This window comes from Carettochelys insculpta, chromosome 6 (assembly GCF_033958435.1).
Source record: "Carettochelys insculpta isolate YL-2023 chromosome 6, ASM3395843v1, whole genome shotgun sequence".
NCBI lineage: Eukaryota > Metazoa > Chordata > Testudines > Carettochelyidae > Carettochelys > Carettochelys insculpta.
The window spans coordinates 103846971-103864188 of record NC_134142.1 but is presented as its reverse complement, the minus strand read 5'-3'; the positions used below and the strand labels follow the sequence as shown (position 1 = coordinate 103864188).

The window sequence follows — 17218 nt, the reverse complement described above, 5'->3', positions numbered from 1 at the left end:
ATTAGAAGGATGATTTCGAGCAGACAGAGAAGTGGTTGTTCTCCTCTACTCGGCACTGGTGAGGCCATCTCTGGAGTATTGTGTCCAGTTTTGGGTCGCCCAGTATAGAAGGAATGTGAATGTGCTGGAGCAGTTTCAGTGGAGGGCAACAAAAATGATTAAGGGGCTAGAGCACATGACCTATGATTTGAGGCTGAGGATTTGGGCTTATTTATTTTGCAGACGAGAAGACTGAGGGGTGATTTAATAGCAGCCTTCAACTTCCAGAAGGGGAGCTCTAAAGAGGATGGAGAGAAACTGTTCTCAGTGATGACAGATGGCAGAACAAGGAGCAATGGTCTGAAGTTACAGAAGGAAAGCAGTAGGTTGGATATAAGGAAAAACTACTTCACCAGGAGGGTGGTGAAGCACTGGAACGCGTTGCCTAGAGAGGTGGTGGAATTTCCATCACTAGAGGTTTAAGTCCTTGCTTGACAAAGTCCTGGCTGGGATGACTTAATTGGGGTTGATCCTGCTTGAAGCAAGGGGCTGGACTAGATGACCTCCTGACGTCTCTTCCAGCCCTAGGATTCTATGATGAGGCTCTCTTGGAGCAAATGGTGCAGTATGAGGAGCGTTAAGCATGGCTGGTGCTCACAATCCCAATTTTCTTATCTAAGATAGATGAGGCTTTATTGAACCTAGCAGAAGCTCAATCTCTTTCCTTAAGGATAGTATAAAGATTTTTTGTAATTTGGCACCCACACTATATGCCACCCTCCCCAATGGTGCGCTCAAACAACCATGTTCTAAAAAACAGAGAGGACGAATATTTGAGTGTCTTGCAATTTCTTACCATCCAAGAGCCCAGACCTACTAACATTCATACACGTCAAAAGTTTGACTCATGTGTAATCCTATTGAGTTCGATGGAGGTATTCACATGCTCAGTCCTAAGCAGATGGACAAGTATTTGCAGAATCGGGATCTAACTTATCTTAAATAGTAATCAAACCCTGTAATGGCAGGTGCTCATGAGCTTGTTAGGTTAGTCTACATTGTCCTTTTTTGTCATCTCTGCCCACATAATCATCTCTAATGATATACATGCTAGTCTCTGTCTCCCTTTTCTAGATATCTGTCATTGAAATTATTATTTAATAGAATAGGAAAAATAGCAGTGGCCTTTGCCCAAACAGGTACTCATCAGATTTCCCTACACAGATCTGGAAAAGCTCCTCAATCCTCCTCCCCCTACTGTTATGAATCATGAACAAGGCTATCAAATATGCATTTTCCCAGATATGTTCAAAAATTACCACCATAAATCCAAATACTTTTCAGAAATTATAATAGCACTAGGATTAGAACAGATTAGAAAATTTCACAAATTTACTGCCAGATTTTGTTCCTTTTTACCATATTTGCAAGGTGACAATGGTTAATGAGTGAATTTCACTATAACCGCAACCTCATCCAGCAAAGAATTTGCTTTGTATTCTAAGTATAATACAAACTTTGCAGTTGTTTAAAACAGTCCTCTTCTTCTTGTATGGAATGAAGATGCATATACTAAGAATGCAGAAAATTATGTAATCACAGCGTAAAATAGCCAACTAAAATATGTGCCTGAATCCATAAGAAGAAATAAAAGAAAGGTGGGGGGGGAGGGCAATCCCTCCAGTCTTAGATATGATTTAATGAATCTTTCTGGGGCTTTGACAAAAATGTTATTTGCCAAAGCCAGCATATTTTTCACTGCCAATTAATTAAAAGAGCCTTATTGAGATGCACACTCCAGTAAATCAAATCTATGAGTCTACAACTTTACATTATCTAATTGTGCCATGAGCTCAGATGGTGAAATTGATTTCTCTGGCCACCAAGCAGCTTTTGGATATACGATTTCCCCTAACTACAGCTTAATGTTCTACTGCCTTTTTGTTGCTTTAACAATCTTCTCAGTGACCCTATAAAATTAAACAATGGCAACTGTGAAGTTTATTTGCCAGGTCTAGATTGAAGCTCACAGTATATTGTTTGAGTTTGCCTCATTTTCAAAGACGAGGTTATTCTCCTCACTTATGTATAGTTGAACAAATATCTTCATCTGCTCCTGACTACTCAAATTCACGAAAAATTATTACAAAGCCTGGCTACCAACTTACCACGCTAAAGAAATGTGGGCCATGAAATGTTAGCACTGATTCACTGCAAAACAAAGGGCAATACGCAAACTAGAAGTAAAAAAAACAGATGACATTTTAGACATAGGTCATTGATTACATTATGACAAGAATGTGTGGATTATGTCCCTTTTCTTTAAGGTAACCCAATATGTTCTTGAACCATAAACTAATGAATTCTGTACTTTAAACAATGAGGAAAGTATTTTAGCTGTAAAGAAGTCAGGTTAACGTTTATGCACTTTTCACAAACTTTTACTTTCACCAAAAGACCATTTTTAAGCATGAACACAGAGCTCTACCTTGCACAATGGAAAATGATGTGAAAATATTTGTCAGTATGACCAATGAAAATTGAGACCAATTACATGAATCTTGATATTTCTCACGTGCGCACACACACACACCCACCCACCCACCCCAGGGATTTTTATCAGTGAGCCAGGAGAATGTAGTTCATTACAATTAGATATTCATTCTAGAGAAGAAGAAAAGCTGACAAAATATTAAAGTCCTCTCACTTAAAAACACCGTACCTAGAATAAAAGCTGAACTGTTGCTATTTTTAATATGATTTGTTTTTAAAATTTGAAGAAATGTAATTAGGCTTTCAACTCCCTTTCAGGCACATCTCTCTTTTCTCCATTCTGGTACCATCTTAAAACCAAGCTGCTGAAACAGCCCTTTAAAGGTTCTTATTTGCCCATGTGGAATAACAAATTTCATAAGAAAGCCCATTCTCACAAGATTTCTAGCCTAACATAACAAATCTGAGTAAGCATCTGAAACTACAGATGGTATGAACCAAACCCTTGAAACTTATGAGATTTGCTCATTGCTAGTAGTAATATGGTAGGCCACTGCTCATTTGTAATGATAAAAATCATTCCTTAAGGTTGCCGGCTTTCTACTTTTTGAAAACTATACCTTAGCTGGATGCAGCTAGTCTCTATGTTTAGACCAAAATAAATGACAAGAGGATTCTGCATCTAATATCTGATTCTGTGAACAGTTCTAGTAAGGATAACACAGACTATTTACAGAAGATTAAGGCATGAAAAGGCTAAAATACTGACTCGCTATGGGTCAGTCCTTTGCCATTGATCTTACTGGCCACAACCTTCATCAAATACATCGGGTATATATTGTCTACAGGAAGTCCCATAGATCCTCACACCCACAGCTGATCTTCAATTTCTGCTTCACACTAGAGCTACATAAAACTCACAGGTCTTAACTGTCAAGGATTCGTGCAATGTTTTTCTTCTCTGGGGTCAAACCACCTGTATTTTGCTTTAAGACTCTGAAGCTGAAAATTATACTCGGTCAAAACCACAAAGTTTGAAATGGTTTCAAAGTCAATAAATCGCCTCTCAAAAGTATATACAAATGTTGCATAGTTTCAGGTTTTGCAGCAAACACTTCAAAGTTCTATCCCATATAAAGCAGCCATTGTTAAAAGTGTTTGTATTTTGTCTAACCAGCTGTGCAATATTCTAGGCCTGCAAACTATCCTCGTCTAAAGTTACAACATGCTTCTGAATGCGGTTCCTCCAGAATAATAAGATTTTTCCTGAGATATAAAGAGATTTTGCAAAGTTATTTCAGTTTTTTTTTTTTTTTTTTTTTTAAAAAAGAGAGTTTCAGTTTACAGTTCAGTTTCCCAAACTTCTCCTTTGGCAGTAATTCACCATTTGAAATAATGTTTTTTCATTGAGACACTCAGCAATTTACAGTCCATAACTGGGCAATTTTACATAATGTGCAATATTAAAAAGCTTTGTACGTGCACCCTTCTCTTTGCAAATGTTTTATTAAAGTAGCAAGAGCTGTCATCAGCCTCTCTGGAGTCACTTTCCTTTTAATGAGTAGATTGCAGGTGTCTGGCTCCATGGGCCATTTTAAATATTTAAAACAAATATGTACTCATTAATGTTAATATTTGGGCAGCTGTTTGAATGAACATTTGAGGAGATAATTTGTTTTTGTTGCAGTTGCAACAGTTCAAGAACCTTGGAGAGATGCATCCTTCAAGCATTTAATAGTACATTTCACACAGCATAGGTATTAAGTCTAGTCTATTGCAATCGTTAGCCATTTGTGGCCTGATCCTGCAGTTTTCCCTCCCTACAGATTTTTGACTGAGTAAGGATCAAACAATTGAAGGCTTAAGGTAAGTTTTGCTGCAGAGAGTGAAGAAAAATGGTGCCTTAGATCCCAAGCCTTACAAACAAGCTATGTGGACACACAGCCCTTTTGCTATTAAATGTAGCACAAGCAGATACATGAGTGGAAACTACTGCAAGATCCTGGCTCACATGTTCCATTATCAGTGTAAAAGCCCATAGAGACAGAGACATTCTTCCACATCACATCAATATTTTAAATGAAACTAGGCTCGTTTTCCAAGCAAGAGACCTTCACATTGAAAACATGTAGAAACACTTGTTTTTCCACTTCTTCACTATGAAAACATCCATTCTAACTGCACTTTGTGCGAAGCAAACATGGAGCTCTGAAACCAAAGGATACCAAGTATATAATTCTGCATAACATTACACAAACCAAACAGTTTAATTCCACCCCCTGCTTTCCCTTGAACTCTCCTGGTTATGGAGGAACCTAGCAGAAGCAAGCCCATCAACACTGTCCTCTGAATTTTCTAAGGACACTATGAACAACTCAGGTATTCATATTGTTCCCTGCATACCACATGCACATCTTGACCAAAACTCTCCTTCCACTTTCTAGGGTTTGTCATTAAACTTCTGCATCAAATATATAACAGAAGAGGTTAGCCTTTATTCACAAACAAGTCTCCATACAGAACACTGACCAAGGTTAGTTTAACACTTTATCCTCATCTCTGGTCATTCTGGCTACGTCTACACGTGCCCCAAACTTCGAAATGGCCACACAAATGGCCATTTCGAAGTTTACTAATGAAGCGCTGAAATGCATATTCAGCGCTTTATTAGCATGCGGGCGGCCGCGGCGCTTCGAAATTGACGCTCCTTGCCGCCGCGCGGCGCATCCAGATGGGGCTCTTTTTCGAAATGACCCCGCCTACTTCGAAGTCCCCTTATTCCCATGAGCTGATGGGAATAAGGGGACTTCGAAGTAGGCGAGGTCCTTTCGAAAAGGAGCCCCGTCTGGAAGCGCCGCGCGGCGGCAAGGAGCATCAATTTCGAAGCGCCGCGGCCGCCCGCATGCTAATGAAGCGCTGAATATGCATTTCCGCACTTCATTAGTAAACTTCGAAATGGCCATTTGCGTGGCCATTTCGAAGTTTGGGGCATGTGTAGACACAGCCTCTATGTCATCACACGTCCCATTCATACTGCTGTAGAGGAACTGGACTCATACCTTAGAAAAGCCCCAAAGCCCTTTACTTTGTAACATTACTGCTCCTAAGACCACCTCTGCATCTAGGAGAGGGAGCAAGAGCTTAGATTTGTCCTTAAAAGCCTTTCTTTCCCAACAGATAGCTGAGGCCTGTGACTTTCCTTCATTCTCTGTTTTTATGATTTGTGGACTTTTCCCTGACCTCTAAAATGCATAGTAAAATGATAGCAGCCCTTGTCCTGATCATTACAATGCTATGTCGGTTCACACACAAATCCTCAATCACAAAATCCGGGTGGCTCCATAATAGCCTGACTACAGTTTGTGGCTTCCTACGTGAAAAGCTTGAACATTTTAATACTGACACGTTCCCAGAATGATCTTGCACAAGTCTGTGCAATTAACCAAACAGTACATTTTCAAATATCCTTAATGTACTTAAGCAAAGTGATAATTACCCAAGATCGTTCTCAGAACTGACTCATGCTGCAATATTTTCTCTCTAGTCAGCTGAGTTCATCTGAAAGAACTGAACTGTTACACAGCAAATATGACAAAACTGTCCTTACAAAACTGTAATAATAATTACTAGCTCAGAAGAAAGAAGTTTACCTGCCCACGCTTATGACGACAAAAAAGCCACTGTAAAAAATGAAGTTACCCTGTCTTATAGGAATGCAAACATTTACAAAGCTGGTCTAAACTTTGATAAGGTGGGAGCATGCATATGGTGCAGTATACAAGATGAGGCAGATGAACTAATCTTCAGAAACAAAAAACAGATCTTTTTAAGACCAAGGCATTGTTCAGCATGTTTAGATGTTAAACATTAAAACACTGATCAATGTGTTTTAATTTGGACTGGATTTAGGGAGACAGGAGAGGCAGAGAAGTATCCCAATTATCACTTAAGCCTCCCAGAGTGCACTGACTCAGAAAAGTTGAATTTCATGTATCTCTACAAATAGGCTGTTTACACCAGCTGGGTCTACAGACTCGCAGTTGCCGGGACAAGGTCTTGGACAGAGGGGGAGAAGTGGGGGCAGCCAGGCCTCAGTGCCACTCAGGGCACACTGTGCTACACCCCCCTCCTTCTCAGAGCCACCCAGAGCATGCTGCATGGTGATCCAACAGCAGTTGATAGAGCCCAGGGATGCAGCCACTTCCGTTGCCGCAGTAGCATAGGCAGCGGTCAGGAGCCCCTGACCCTTTTGAGTCAGTGGGCCCCAGGACAGATGCCCACCCCCACACCTCCCCATGAGCAGACCTGGTCTACACTTACACTTTTGTTGACAGAACTTTGGTCAGTCAGTGGCATGAAAAACCCCACTCACCCCCAAGTGACATAAATTTCACCAACAAAAGTGTCAGAGCGAACAGTACTACGTCCGTGGAGACACTCTTCTGCAGCTCACTGGGGGTGGCTTAATTATGCTGGCAAGAGAGCTCTCCCCCACTGGCTTAGAACAGCCACATGGAAGACCTTACAGCTGGGCAGCTGCAGCAGTGCTGCTGTAAGGTTTGTACTCTAGATGTAGTCAAAATGAGTGAAATAATATCTTTTACTGCACCAGCTACTTGTGATGAGAGGGGGTTCAGGGCAATTCAGAGCTCTTCAGATCTGGGAAATGTACTCCAAACCTTCCAGCTTCATACTGCAATAGATTGTTTAGCATTGAGTAGTTAGCACATATTCTGGGGGACCATTTAAGGACCAGAGTACCTTTTCTAGACACGAAGAGCTCTGTGTGGTTTGAATGATTCTCTTGCCAACAGAAGTAGGACAAAAAACACAACTTGACTCCAATGTCCTACAACTACACTATTTATATCTTTAGTGTCAGTCTTCCAGATTCTGTCTTTGTAACATTTGGAGAGAGAAAACAGAAAACTTGCTTTTCTTTAAATAGGCAAATATCAGAAATTTAATTTTGGCTTCATTCATGTTAGAGTCTTTTTATAATGTTATTATGCTATTTATACATTTTAAAATCCATGAAAAACTTCAGACTGAAGTGCATGCCTGGTACACCTGTAAACATCACCACACTATTATGCTGGTTCCCCTATTTTAATAGCATTTACATCAGCAGATAGGCTTATTCTACCACTGAATGGATGAGATTGCATGAAACTGGAGAAACAAAAGAAAATATTTCTAATGTCTCCAGTCATTAAGCCCTGTAATTGTTTCTAGGAGTACACTGCTCCCTATTAGATCAGCACCCCACTAAATATTGCATTAGGTGGTTCTTTACAAGCATTAAAAAAGGCTTTGAAAACCAATTGTCAAATATTATTTTGTCTTGAATTATCCAATCTAAGTTGTTTTGGATACGTCTTCAGTTTTAATGAATTTTCTGCATTAAAAGTACAGTATCTTAGTGCAGTGAAATGTTAATGTTTTCCATGTGAGGTTACCATCCTCCTCCCTATGGTCTGATGATGATGGTGCACAGAATATCAAGTTAAATTCCAATTGAAGCTGGACAACTTTTTTCAGACAGAACATTTTTTCCCATGGAAAAGATGCAGATTTGGCAACACCAAAATGCTCTGCAAAAAGCAGGTCCGTTTCAAACTGCTTCAGCTTGAAAAAAATATCAAATTGAAATGAGGCGTTTCCATTTTTCAGTTCAACATGACTTAGTTTTGAATTTCTCCCTCTTCATTCTTGTGTGTGAAACATGCCTCCCTTCAGAAATAGCTTAACTTAAATCTTAAACTCCAGGAACTTAAACTTAAACTCCAGGAAGAGCATAGGTCATCTACAAGTCTCCTTCACTTCACTCTGTCTCTGGACCAAACATCTAGTGGACTCCAGGAGTACCCCAGTTGCTGTCCTTCAGTGCTTACTAAATTCATAAACACACCCTCAAGAGCCACAAGATGCTATCTGGGTAAATAAAAATTAAGGTGAACATACTCAGTTGCAACTCTTCCGCTGTGTCTACACTAGAGAGCTTTGTCAACAGAAGGGACCTTCTATCGACATAACTCAGGGAGCAGCTACACACAAAGCATTCTGTAGACAGAGGCGACAGAACTCCGCATTCGTCTCGACAGAGTTATCCCTCAAAAATTTGAGGCATAACACTGTCGAGAAAATACTGTTGGCAGAAGTGCAGTGTGGACACCTTGTTGACAGAGGACCTTGGATTGCCAGGCAGACTTGTTTGCAGAGCTGCCATTCCGCTTTCTGTCACCAGAGAACAGTGCAATCTGGCAGTTCTCTGCTGCTACACATAACTTGCTCTACTGACAATTTGTCGACAGAGGTTCTGTAGAGATTTCTCTGTTGAAAATAACTTCTAACATAGCTATAGCCTTCCAGTATACTGAGTGATAGCTGGCAGCTTTAACGTTAGTGTAGGGGATTGTCTGTTCTCTTCATTTCCAATTTCCTAAACTCCTGCAGATGATGTTCAAATTAATTAAAAACAACATGAAGTCCTGTGGTACCTTATAGACTAACAGATTTTTGGAGCATAAGCTTTTGTGAGCAAAGACCCACTTCAGATGCATTCATAAGAACCTCTCATGTTTTTGTTGAAATAATGAAATCATTATTATAGATCTAGTCCATTTAATCTCCATTAAACATTTGTTTAGTTGTTTTGCTTTTTCTTCCCAGCTACTCCCTTTTCCAGCTGCACCTCCCTTTTTTCAACTCGGGGCAGGGGGGGGGGGGGAACAAACCCAACCAAAAAAAAAAAGCAAAACACCTATCCTCTGCCACACATGACATCCCTAGCAATTGAACTTTCCTATCATGAACCTTAAATCTGTTTAGCTGGATGGAGGAAAATACTCATCTCAGCTTCAAGACTGGGAATGAGGCACAGATTCTGAAAGAGTGCCCAGGTAGCAACTGGATGTCCAGTTGACAATGAGCTGATTAATCCAACAGTGAAGACATCAATTAAGAACTGAACAACCGAGCACAGAGTTGATTTTGTCCAATCTTGTTCTTCCTGCTTCCTCTCCCTATTACAATCAGCCCATACACATAGGAACAAGGACAACTGCTTCCTCTTGGACTTCTAATGTCATCTTAATATTTGGATCATCCTGTATTATGGGACTATATCCTGACTTTGTCAGAAAACAGACTAAACTGGATCTAACGGGTTGTTTCCCCGCCTTTAGCAGTTTTGTTGCCATGTTTATTACAACTGTAATGGGTGAACCCTGGAGACTTCTTCCTGCAACAGTCTGAACTAATACTTATTTCAACAAAAATGTGAGAGGCTATCTTCATTAAATCTAGGCTTACAGACAATTTTTGCTGCAGATGTGCTGTCATACTTTGCTTGAGGGCTGGGTAGCAAATTACAAGACATGTCACTGTAAAGTAGCAATGAAATCATTTATCATTAACTTGAAGAGGCACATTATTCAGCTGTAGAAGATGAATGTTTTATGAAATACAAAGGATGAGATCATGATTTAGTGACCGGTAGAAGCGCTCTTTTACCTATATATATAGCAGTGTACTTCTGTGCGTGGTGGTGGATTAAAATATAAGCAGTCCAAATAATTTTGTGGGATAATGTTTTCATGTCAGCTATCAGTGTTAAAATGGTCTTCTACATGACTTATTGCTTATTGGTCGAAGCCTCTTCCTAACATTCAGCTATTATTTGTCTCTATACTCACGCAATTATACCCCTCATACATCTCCTCATTAACACAGAGGTGCTTTGCAGGAATGTCAGGAAAAACAAATGGGGGGTGGGGTGGGGAGCTGAAACATGTTTAAACCCTCCACATTTCAAGGGTTTTGGTTATTTGGAATGCAGGGATTTCTAAACAAAAGAAAGACTTTATCAAGTCCAGAGGTAATTACTTCAATAATTTCTTGACACAGCCATCAACACATCTACTTGCCTTACAGAAATCATCCCTACTTAGAGAGATCATTTGTACAGACAATTGAAAGGGGTAATGTTATTGCTGGAACTAATAGTGTAAACATCGAAGATGTGCTCAGTATGGGAAAATTGAGCTCATCACCAAGCCAGGTATCAAACAGAAGCCTGAACTGAATCCAAACACGTTCCCGAGTTACCAATTACTAGAAAAGATTAATGATGAGCCTCCACTGTTCTTGTAGAACAGTAACTGTAAGACCATTGAAGTAACAATACCATTTCCAGCTGGTGAATCCCTTCTTCCACACAGCATATGGATGCCAGTGTTTTAAGAGTCTGGGGATAAAGGCACCTGAAACAATCTTGGCGGCAGATCTTAAAGAGAGCAGTAACACCTCCTTCCTGTAAAAGGAAAGCAAAAAAAATCAAGTCAGCAACACTAATTACTTTGCACTTATTTGTTCTTTGTGAAAAAGCAGGGATAATGAATGTTCTTCCAGTAATTTCTTTGTCACAAAAACAAAACAAAAAAAAGTTATTATACAGAGGATTCAGGTTGATTAGTGCTTATAAACTAGGAGATGAAAGAGTAATGCAGTCTTAGAAAAGTGTGTTTAAACTATTGACTATTATCATTTACTAAACACTATATTAATTAAACTTGTCATGCAAGTGAAAATTATACACACAATGATCATTAGCATTTCCAGACATGAGGCAGTAACAATATTTGCTTGGGAAAGTTAGCTGGGGAAAAAGAAAAGGTTTTGCCAGTAAATATTGGTTTTAGGAGAAGAAAAAAAAGTAACCCACTGCAAAGATTTTAGTCTTACAGCTCTCTCTCTCTCTCTCTCTCTCACACACACACACACAAAATTATTAACCTCCCATATTGACAAAACATTGCAAGGATGTGCTAGAGATGTATGTTTGCATGCATCCATACAAGTGATTATTCTTAAAAGATTTCCAAATTTGCCTTTGTAACTACATAGTATTATGGCACTTTTCATTACTATTCCAAAGTACTACTAAGGTAACATCAGCTTTCAAATTCTGTGATTTCATATGAGAGGCAAGCTGTTCGTTCTGAGGCCCAAATGACTATGAAAATCTAGAGTATTAATTCCAACAAGGAGACTGAAACCTTACGTAACATCTAAAATAAATGCAAGGGCATGAACTACAGTAGAAAGGGAAAACAAAATTAAGAATGGTGACAGAATGGACGTAAAAAAGGGATGGGGGAAAACTACCCCAAAAAGGATATTCATGAAATATCAGATACAGACATTCTGTTATAATAGACAATGAGAGCTGCTACAAAAAAGCTGAAGAGATAAAAGGTTGACCTTGAAGTTAGAAGCCTTGGAACTTTAACAATGGGGCTCATTTCCCACCTGTGCCACACACTTGTTTGACCTTGGCCAACTCCCTCCTTCCCTGACTTCTCTGTTTTTCTGCCTACAAAACAGAGAATTTAACACATCCTTTCTCCTGCTCTTGGTTAGTCTTTTTACATCTATTTATATGATAGATTAGAGGTATAAAATGTTTTTGATTACCATTGTACAGATCTTAGCTGCGGCCTTAAGTGCTACCATGAGACACGTAAGAGTCACAAACCATAAGATTTTTGAATAATGTTTCAAACTCAAGAGATAAAAGCTAATCCGGACACTGATTTCTAAAAATTAATTAGAACTATTAAACCCTACCAATTACATATATTCTATTGGAGAAATATTCTGAGAGAATCTGAGCACCTAGAACTCATTATTGACGTCAGTGGGAGATGCATGCACACTTAGCACTTTAGAATTTGACTCAGTTTCTCCACTCTTCTGAATACAGGTGACATCATAAAACATGATTCATAAGGAAGAGTAAATATAAATTTAAAGAAAATCCAAACACATTTTCCATTGTTTTATCCTATTTTCACTCATTTGTTTCAAGTGTTAAGGCAGTGCTTTTACTATACATGCGTTAAATTGTGAAAAAAGCAAAAGATATAATCAAGATGGTAGCATTTGAAATGTGCTCTCTCTTGTTTACAGTAGATGAAAGAACTTAGCCTAAAGCACTCAGAGATTCCAGGAACTAATTAAAAAATAATCAAACATGAACCAAATAACATTCACTAGAAGTAGAAATCCTCAGGCATCTTCCTAAATAAACCTGAGAAGGTCTACATACCACCATATTTTTCAGCTTCACAGAACTATCCTTTTGGGGTGGTTTACCTTTGTTTTCATATTTGTCGTCTTTACCATTTTTGATACATCAAAATACTGTGATGTATAGAGATTTACTGTGTGGGGGTTTGGCATGAACATGAACCAAAAACTTATTGATTTCTGAAATGAAAATAAATTACTCTACAAATCTGTAATCCATACAAAAGCAATACAGAAGAAGTGTTTGTTTAGAGTAAGTTAAATCTAAGACAGTGACAGTATTTTTAAAAAGAACACACCAGAATTTTGAAAGATGAACTCTGAATAACTCAAGGTAGAAATTTTATACTGTGCCTTTGACTATGCGTGTGTAATTGCCATAGATATCGTTGGAAGTAATATGCACGTGTTTAAGAGCAGAATTTGCTCCTACAATCATCATGATATGTGTGTGCATATACAGCAGCAGCACAAAACCTACCACAGTGCATTACCAAGTCACCAAAACTAACAAAGGCAAATATATTGTACTGACAAAACTAATGTGTTCAATCATACTTTTCTTCCATCAAAAGGATATAAAAATGCTTTACAGATGTTAAGCCTCACAACCCCCATGAAAAAGTTACAATAGAGTTAGTGCAATGCACTTTTTCTAAACCCAGTACAGTTGGAATATATTTGATTATTTCAGATTTCAAAGACCTTGCAATTTGTCAGAAACAAAGAGGATGCACTCACTAAACATTGCTCTCTCCTGAAGATCTGTATTTCTGTACTTCAGTCTGAATAACAACAGAGAGATAGCCATGCTAGTCTATATACTATCAAAACAAAAAGCAGGCCAGTAGCACTTTAAAGACTAACGAAATGATTTATTAGGTGTTGAGCTTTTGTGGGATAGACCCATTTCTTCAGAAGAAGAGCTTTCGTGGGATAGAACCACTTCTGAAGAAATGGGTCTATCCCACAAAAGCTCAACACCTAATAAATCATTTCATTAGTTTTTAAAGTACAGCTGGACTGCTTTTCAGTCTTAAGTTAGAGTTGATAATGGATAACAACAATGGTGGAACTTGCATTGCAAACATTCTATGTGATAAACACCTGTAGCACTTTTATCTAGCATGGACAGAAATGGGTTAGACACATTGCTCAGTATGAGATACTATTCATTTTGCTATGTACTATACTGAGCTGTAAAGAGCTGATAAGGAATGAATCTAGGAACTCTGAAAAAGGAGGAGATTTCTGCTTCCATACTGAAGTCTGATATAAACACCAAACCCAAAAGTTCTCAATTGACATTGACTTCAAGGGGAGTCAGAGACACAGCACTTCCCAGGAGACCCTCCGCACCTTGTGTGAAGAGGTATCTACATCCTTAATGATTATATAACAATTTACCCTGCTGAAGATTAACATGTTATAGAGATGTGTGAGCTAATTCAGATGAAACAAGGAAGTTGACCTCACATAACAGTGCCTGTTTTACAAATGAACTTAAAACTAACATTTCTGAGAACTGACAAACCAAAGCCCTTTTCCCCTTTCATGCCCAAAAATTCTTGCTTGAAACCTTTGATGTACCAAAATGTTCCAGCAATCAGAGTAGTATCTTATATTGCCTTCAGTTCCTTTGAGCACTGTGGAGGCTGAGCACTCCAGAAAGGCAGGTCTGGGGCATGGTAAAGGGTCTCTTTTCTCCCTAAAAAGACTGTTAGCACAGTATTAAATCACAGGCCATCATCATTACCCCTTAAATGTTCATCTGCTAATCAGAAGTCACTTACAGCAAACTTTTTTTCCCCCCTTTATTTGTATACCATTTATTTGATATTGGCCTTTGCTGGTTCTTTTAGCTGTCATGATGCAGAATTAATTTAGAAACAATCTGTTTCATGTAAGCCAATTTTCCACAAGTGCTACAGCTAAGATTTATAACTCAGTTTGTGGAGGTCTCCCTATGATCTCAAAGCCTAATGACTGTTTTTTAAATGATCTTTCTATGATTTATGGATCGTAACATGAAAGGTCCAGGGGAACAAAAATACCATAATAAATGAGAATTTTGTGAAAACATCCCTACAATGGCCAGACAACGATACAGCCAATAACTTATGCCAGGCCCTTGTTTTCATTCCATTTACCATCCTGTTGTCACCATACCATATATGTGAGACGCGCACATGCATGCAAATTGATTGCTGCCCAACATTTATAGCACAATCCTGGGCTTTTCTTTATTCAGAGTAACACATCCCACACACAACTAGTTTAGGTACTCCTATGCTGTGTCTAGGCCGCAAGCTTCTGTCAACCCATGTTTTGTCAATAAAGTATGAGTTCCGATACACGTTGTTCCATGAGGAAGAAAGGATGTCTCAACAGAGAGGGTGTTTCTGACATTTGGCCTTGTGTGGACAGGCCACATGTCGGAAAAGCGTCTCCTGACAGAATTGTCAGCAAAAGATACACAAGTGCACTGCACAGTTTGCATACCTTTTTCGGACAGTTCTCAGCAAGCAAGACATAGCCCTAGGGTTTCCCCCACGGCACTTCTTTTCTTCCTCCCTGTCTCTCCTTTGCTTAAGACAGTACCTTTATACTGCTGAGTAAGCACTGATGGGACAAAATTAGTTGGTGAGCCAGGGTGGGTCAAAAGAACTGACTGAATAGACCTTGTCAGCTCTGGCCCTCCCTTTTACTGGGACCCCACTTTTTAAATACTCCTCTGACACACACATATCCCACTCATGCATTTGATGAAGTGGGTCTTTGCCCATGAAAGCTTATGCTCCAAAATATATGTTAGTCTATAAGGTGCCACAGGACTTCTTGTTGTTGTTTCTCACCACACAGTTTTCGAATCTGACAATGAGATGAACACACATACTGTAGTCACAGAGAAGTAGCCACGTTAGTCTGTATCTTCACAAAACAAAAACAGCAGTCATGTAGCACTTCAAAACATGCTATAGGTTTCACTAAAAAGGAAATTATTTGTTTCTAATGAATGTAATGTGCCTCCAGCAGGAATAAGAGGACAGGTAAATTTTCCCTTTGAAGGTTTTTTATGTCAGAACTTTTAAAAATTTTAGCAAAGTAACATACTGGAGGTAAAGAACAAAAATTCCACCAAGAATGAAACAAACCAACCTCATCTTGCTACCTACACATTAGTGTGGCACCCTGTTTTAATGCTGTAATTTTTAGATCATCTGTGAAACCCAAAATGGGGTGAAGATGAGGAATAGGATGCAGGCCTGGGATGGGGATACTAGATCCTGATGCTCGGGGAGAATGAAACTAAAAGCCACATGAATAATTTTGTGTGTTTGTTTACATAAATTACTGTCCCTTCCCCCAAACACCAATGCTGGCTTTTTCCCATGCATGATGATTTGAAATAGGGCAAATGTGAAATATTCACAAGGAAACGTCAATATTTGAGGGATGTGTGTGCGTGTGGTGCCGAAATTTCACAAAAAGCTACACTACATTTCACCTTGCTCCTGAAGGAAATCCTGTCTCATTTCCAGGTTCTTTTTACTGTACATTTCAAGGATCACTTGTGTTAGTGCACAGGTGAGTACAAAAGGGACAAAAAATGCAGTTATTCTGATCTGCTGGCATAACATAGTATTTTGTGTTCACTGTGCACTGGTGCAAGTCTCTACACAGGATACATAGTGACAGAATCAGACCCAATAAGTTTTAGTGCATAGGAGAAATAACTGTACAAGTGGGCAGTTCATCACTAACCACATTGTTTTCCCCCAAAGACAACACACTGAGTTGGCAAGGGAACATGTCTGTCCCACTAGTCAGATCACGCCTGACATCTTGTGCTACCGCCATGTAAATATCAGCCCTCAGTGAGCGGGTGAAGAACATCTGCCTTGAGACAGCCCACTTATTCTGCACACTCCCCATGGAATCCCACAATGGTAAAGAAACCATCAAAGAGGATGGTTCTGACCCACAGCCATTCCATTTTTGCTCAAAATAAGGCATCTTAACAGTGCTTCGGGACACCACAAAGTGGAGCTCAAATTCCAGTTCAGAACAAGTTAAGCCTCTCCCACTGTTGCCAGTTTCTACCAGTCAGAGTCCACTTAACTCATAGAAATGGAAACCTGGACAGTAATTCTCTATCACAAGCAAGCATGTAAATTCTCAGTTCTCAATGCTTAAAAAACACATGTACGTGATTTATTAAGGAAAAAAAATTATCTAGACTGGCCTTTTTGCTTCAGCTCTGAATAGGGGGCAAGAAAGAGCTGCAATGCACCTAGAGAATCTCAGGAAAGGTAGGTGGTCTAATCCCCTCCCACAGCACTGGGAGGCTGCATAAGCAATAGCATCTTCTCCCAACCCCCAGGTTCTCTGACTCACCATCCTTTTCTGGAGCCATGAATGTGCAATGAAGCACACACAGACAGACAACCCCCTACAAGATGTCAGCTCTTTTCTTTTGCTGGAACTGCGTGAACCCTCTCTACATCCTGTTTATCAAAGTCAGAAAGGAATAATCTGTTGCTATGTGTATGGTTTACCTTTAACATCACTGTGTTGTATGCTTTGAGTGACAACATACAGTTAGGGACTTGATTCATCCCTCTTTGTATATGTCCTGATCCCTCACCCACTG

General features: G+C 39.3%; 1 protein-coding gene across 1 annotated transcript in view; it reads right to left on the bottom strand.

Moving 5' to 3' along the window:
• INSC (INSC spindle orientation adaptor protein) overlaps nt 1-17218 on the bottom strand; it is a 167243-nt gene that overhangs the window by 75292 nt on the left and 74733 nt on the right. Inside the window, exon 7 of the mRNA XM_074998544.1 lies at nt 10661-10786. Within this exon, the coding sequence (XP_074854645.1) occupies nt 10661-10786 (126 nt within the window). The remainder of the gene's footprint in view (nt 1-10660; nt 10787-17218) is intronic.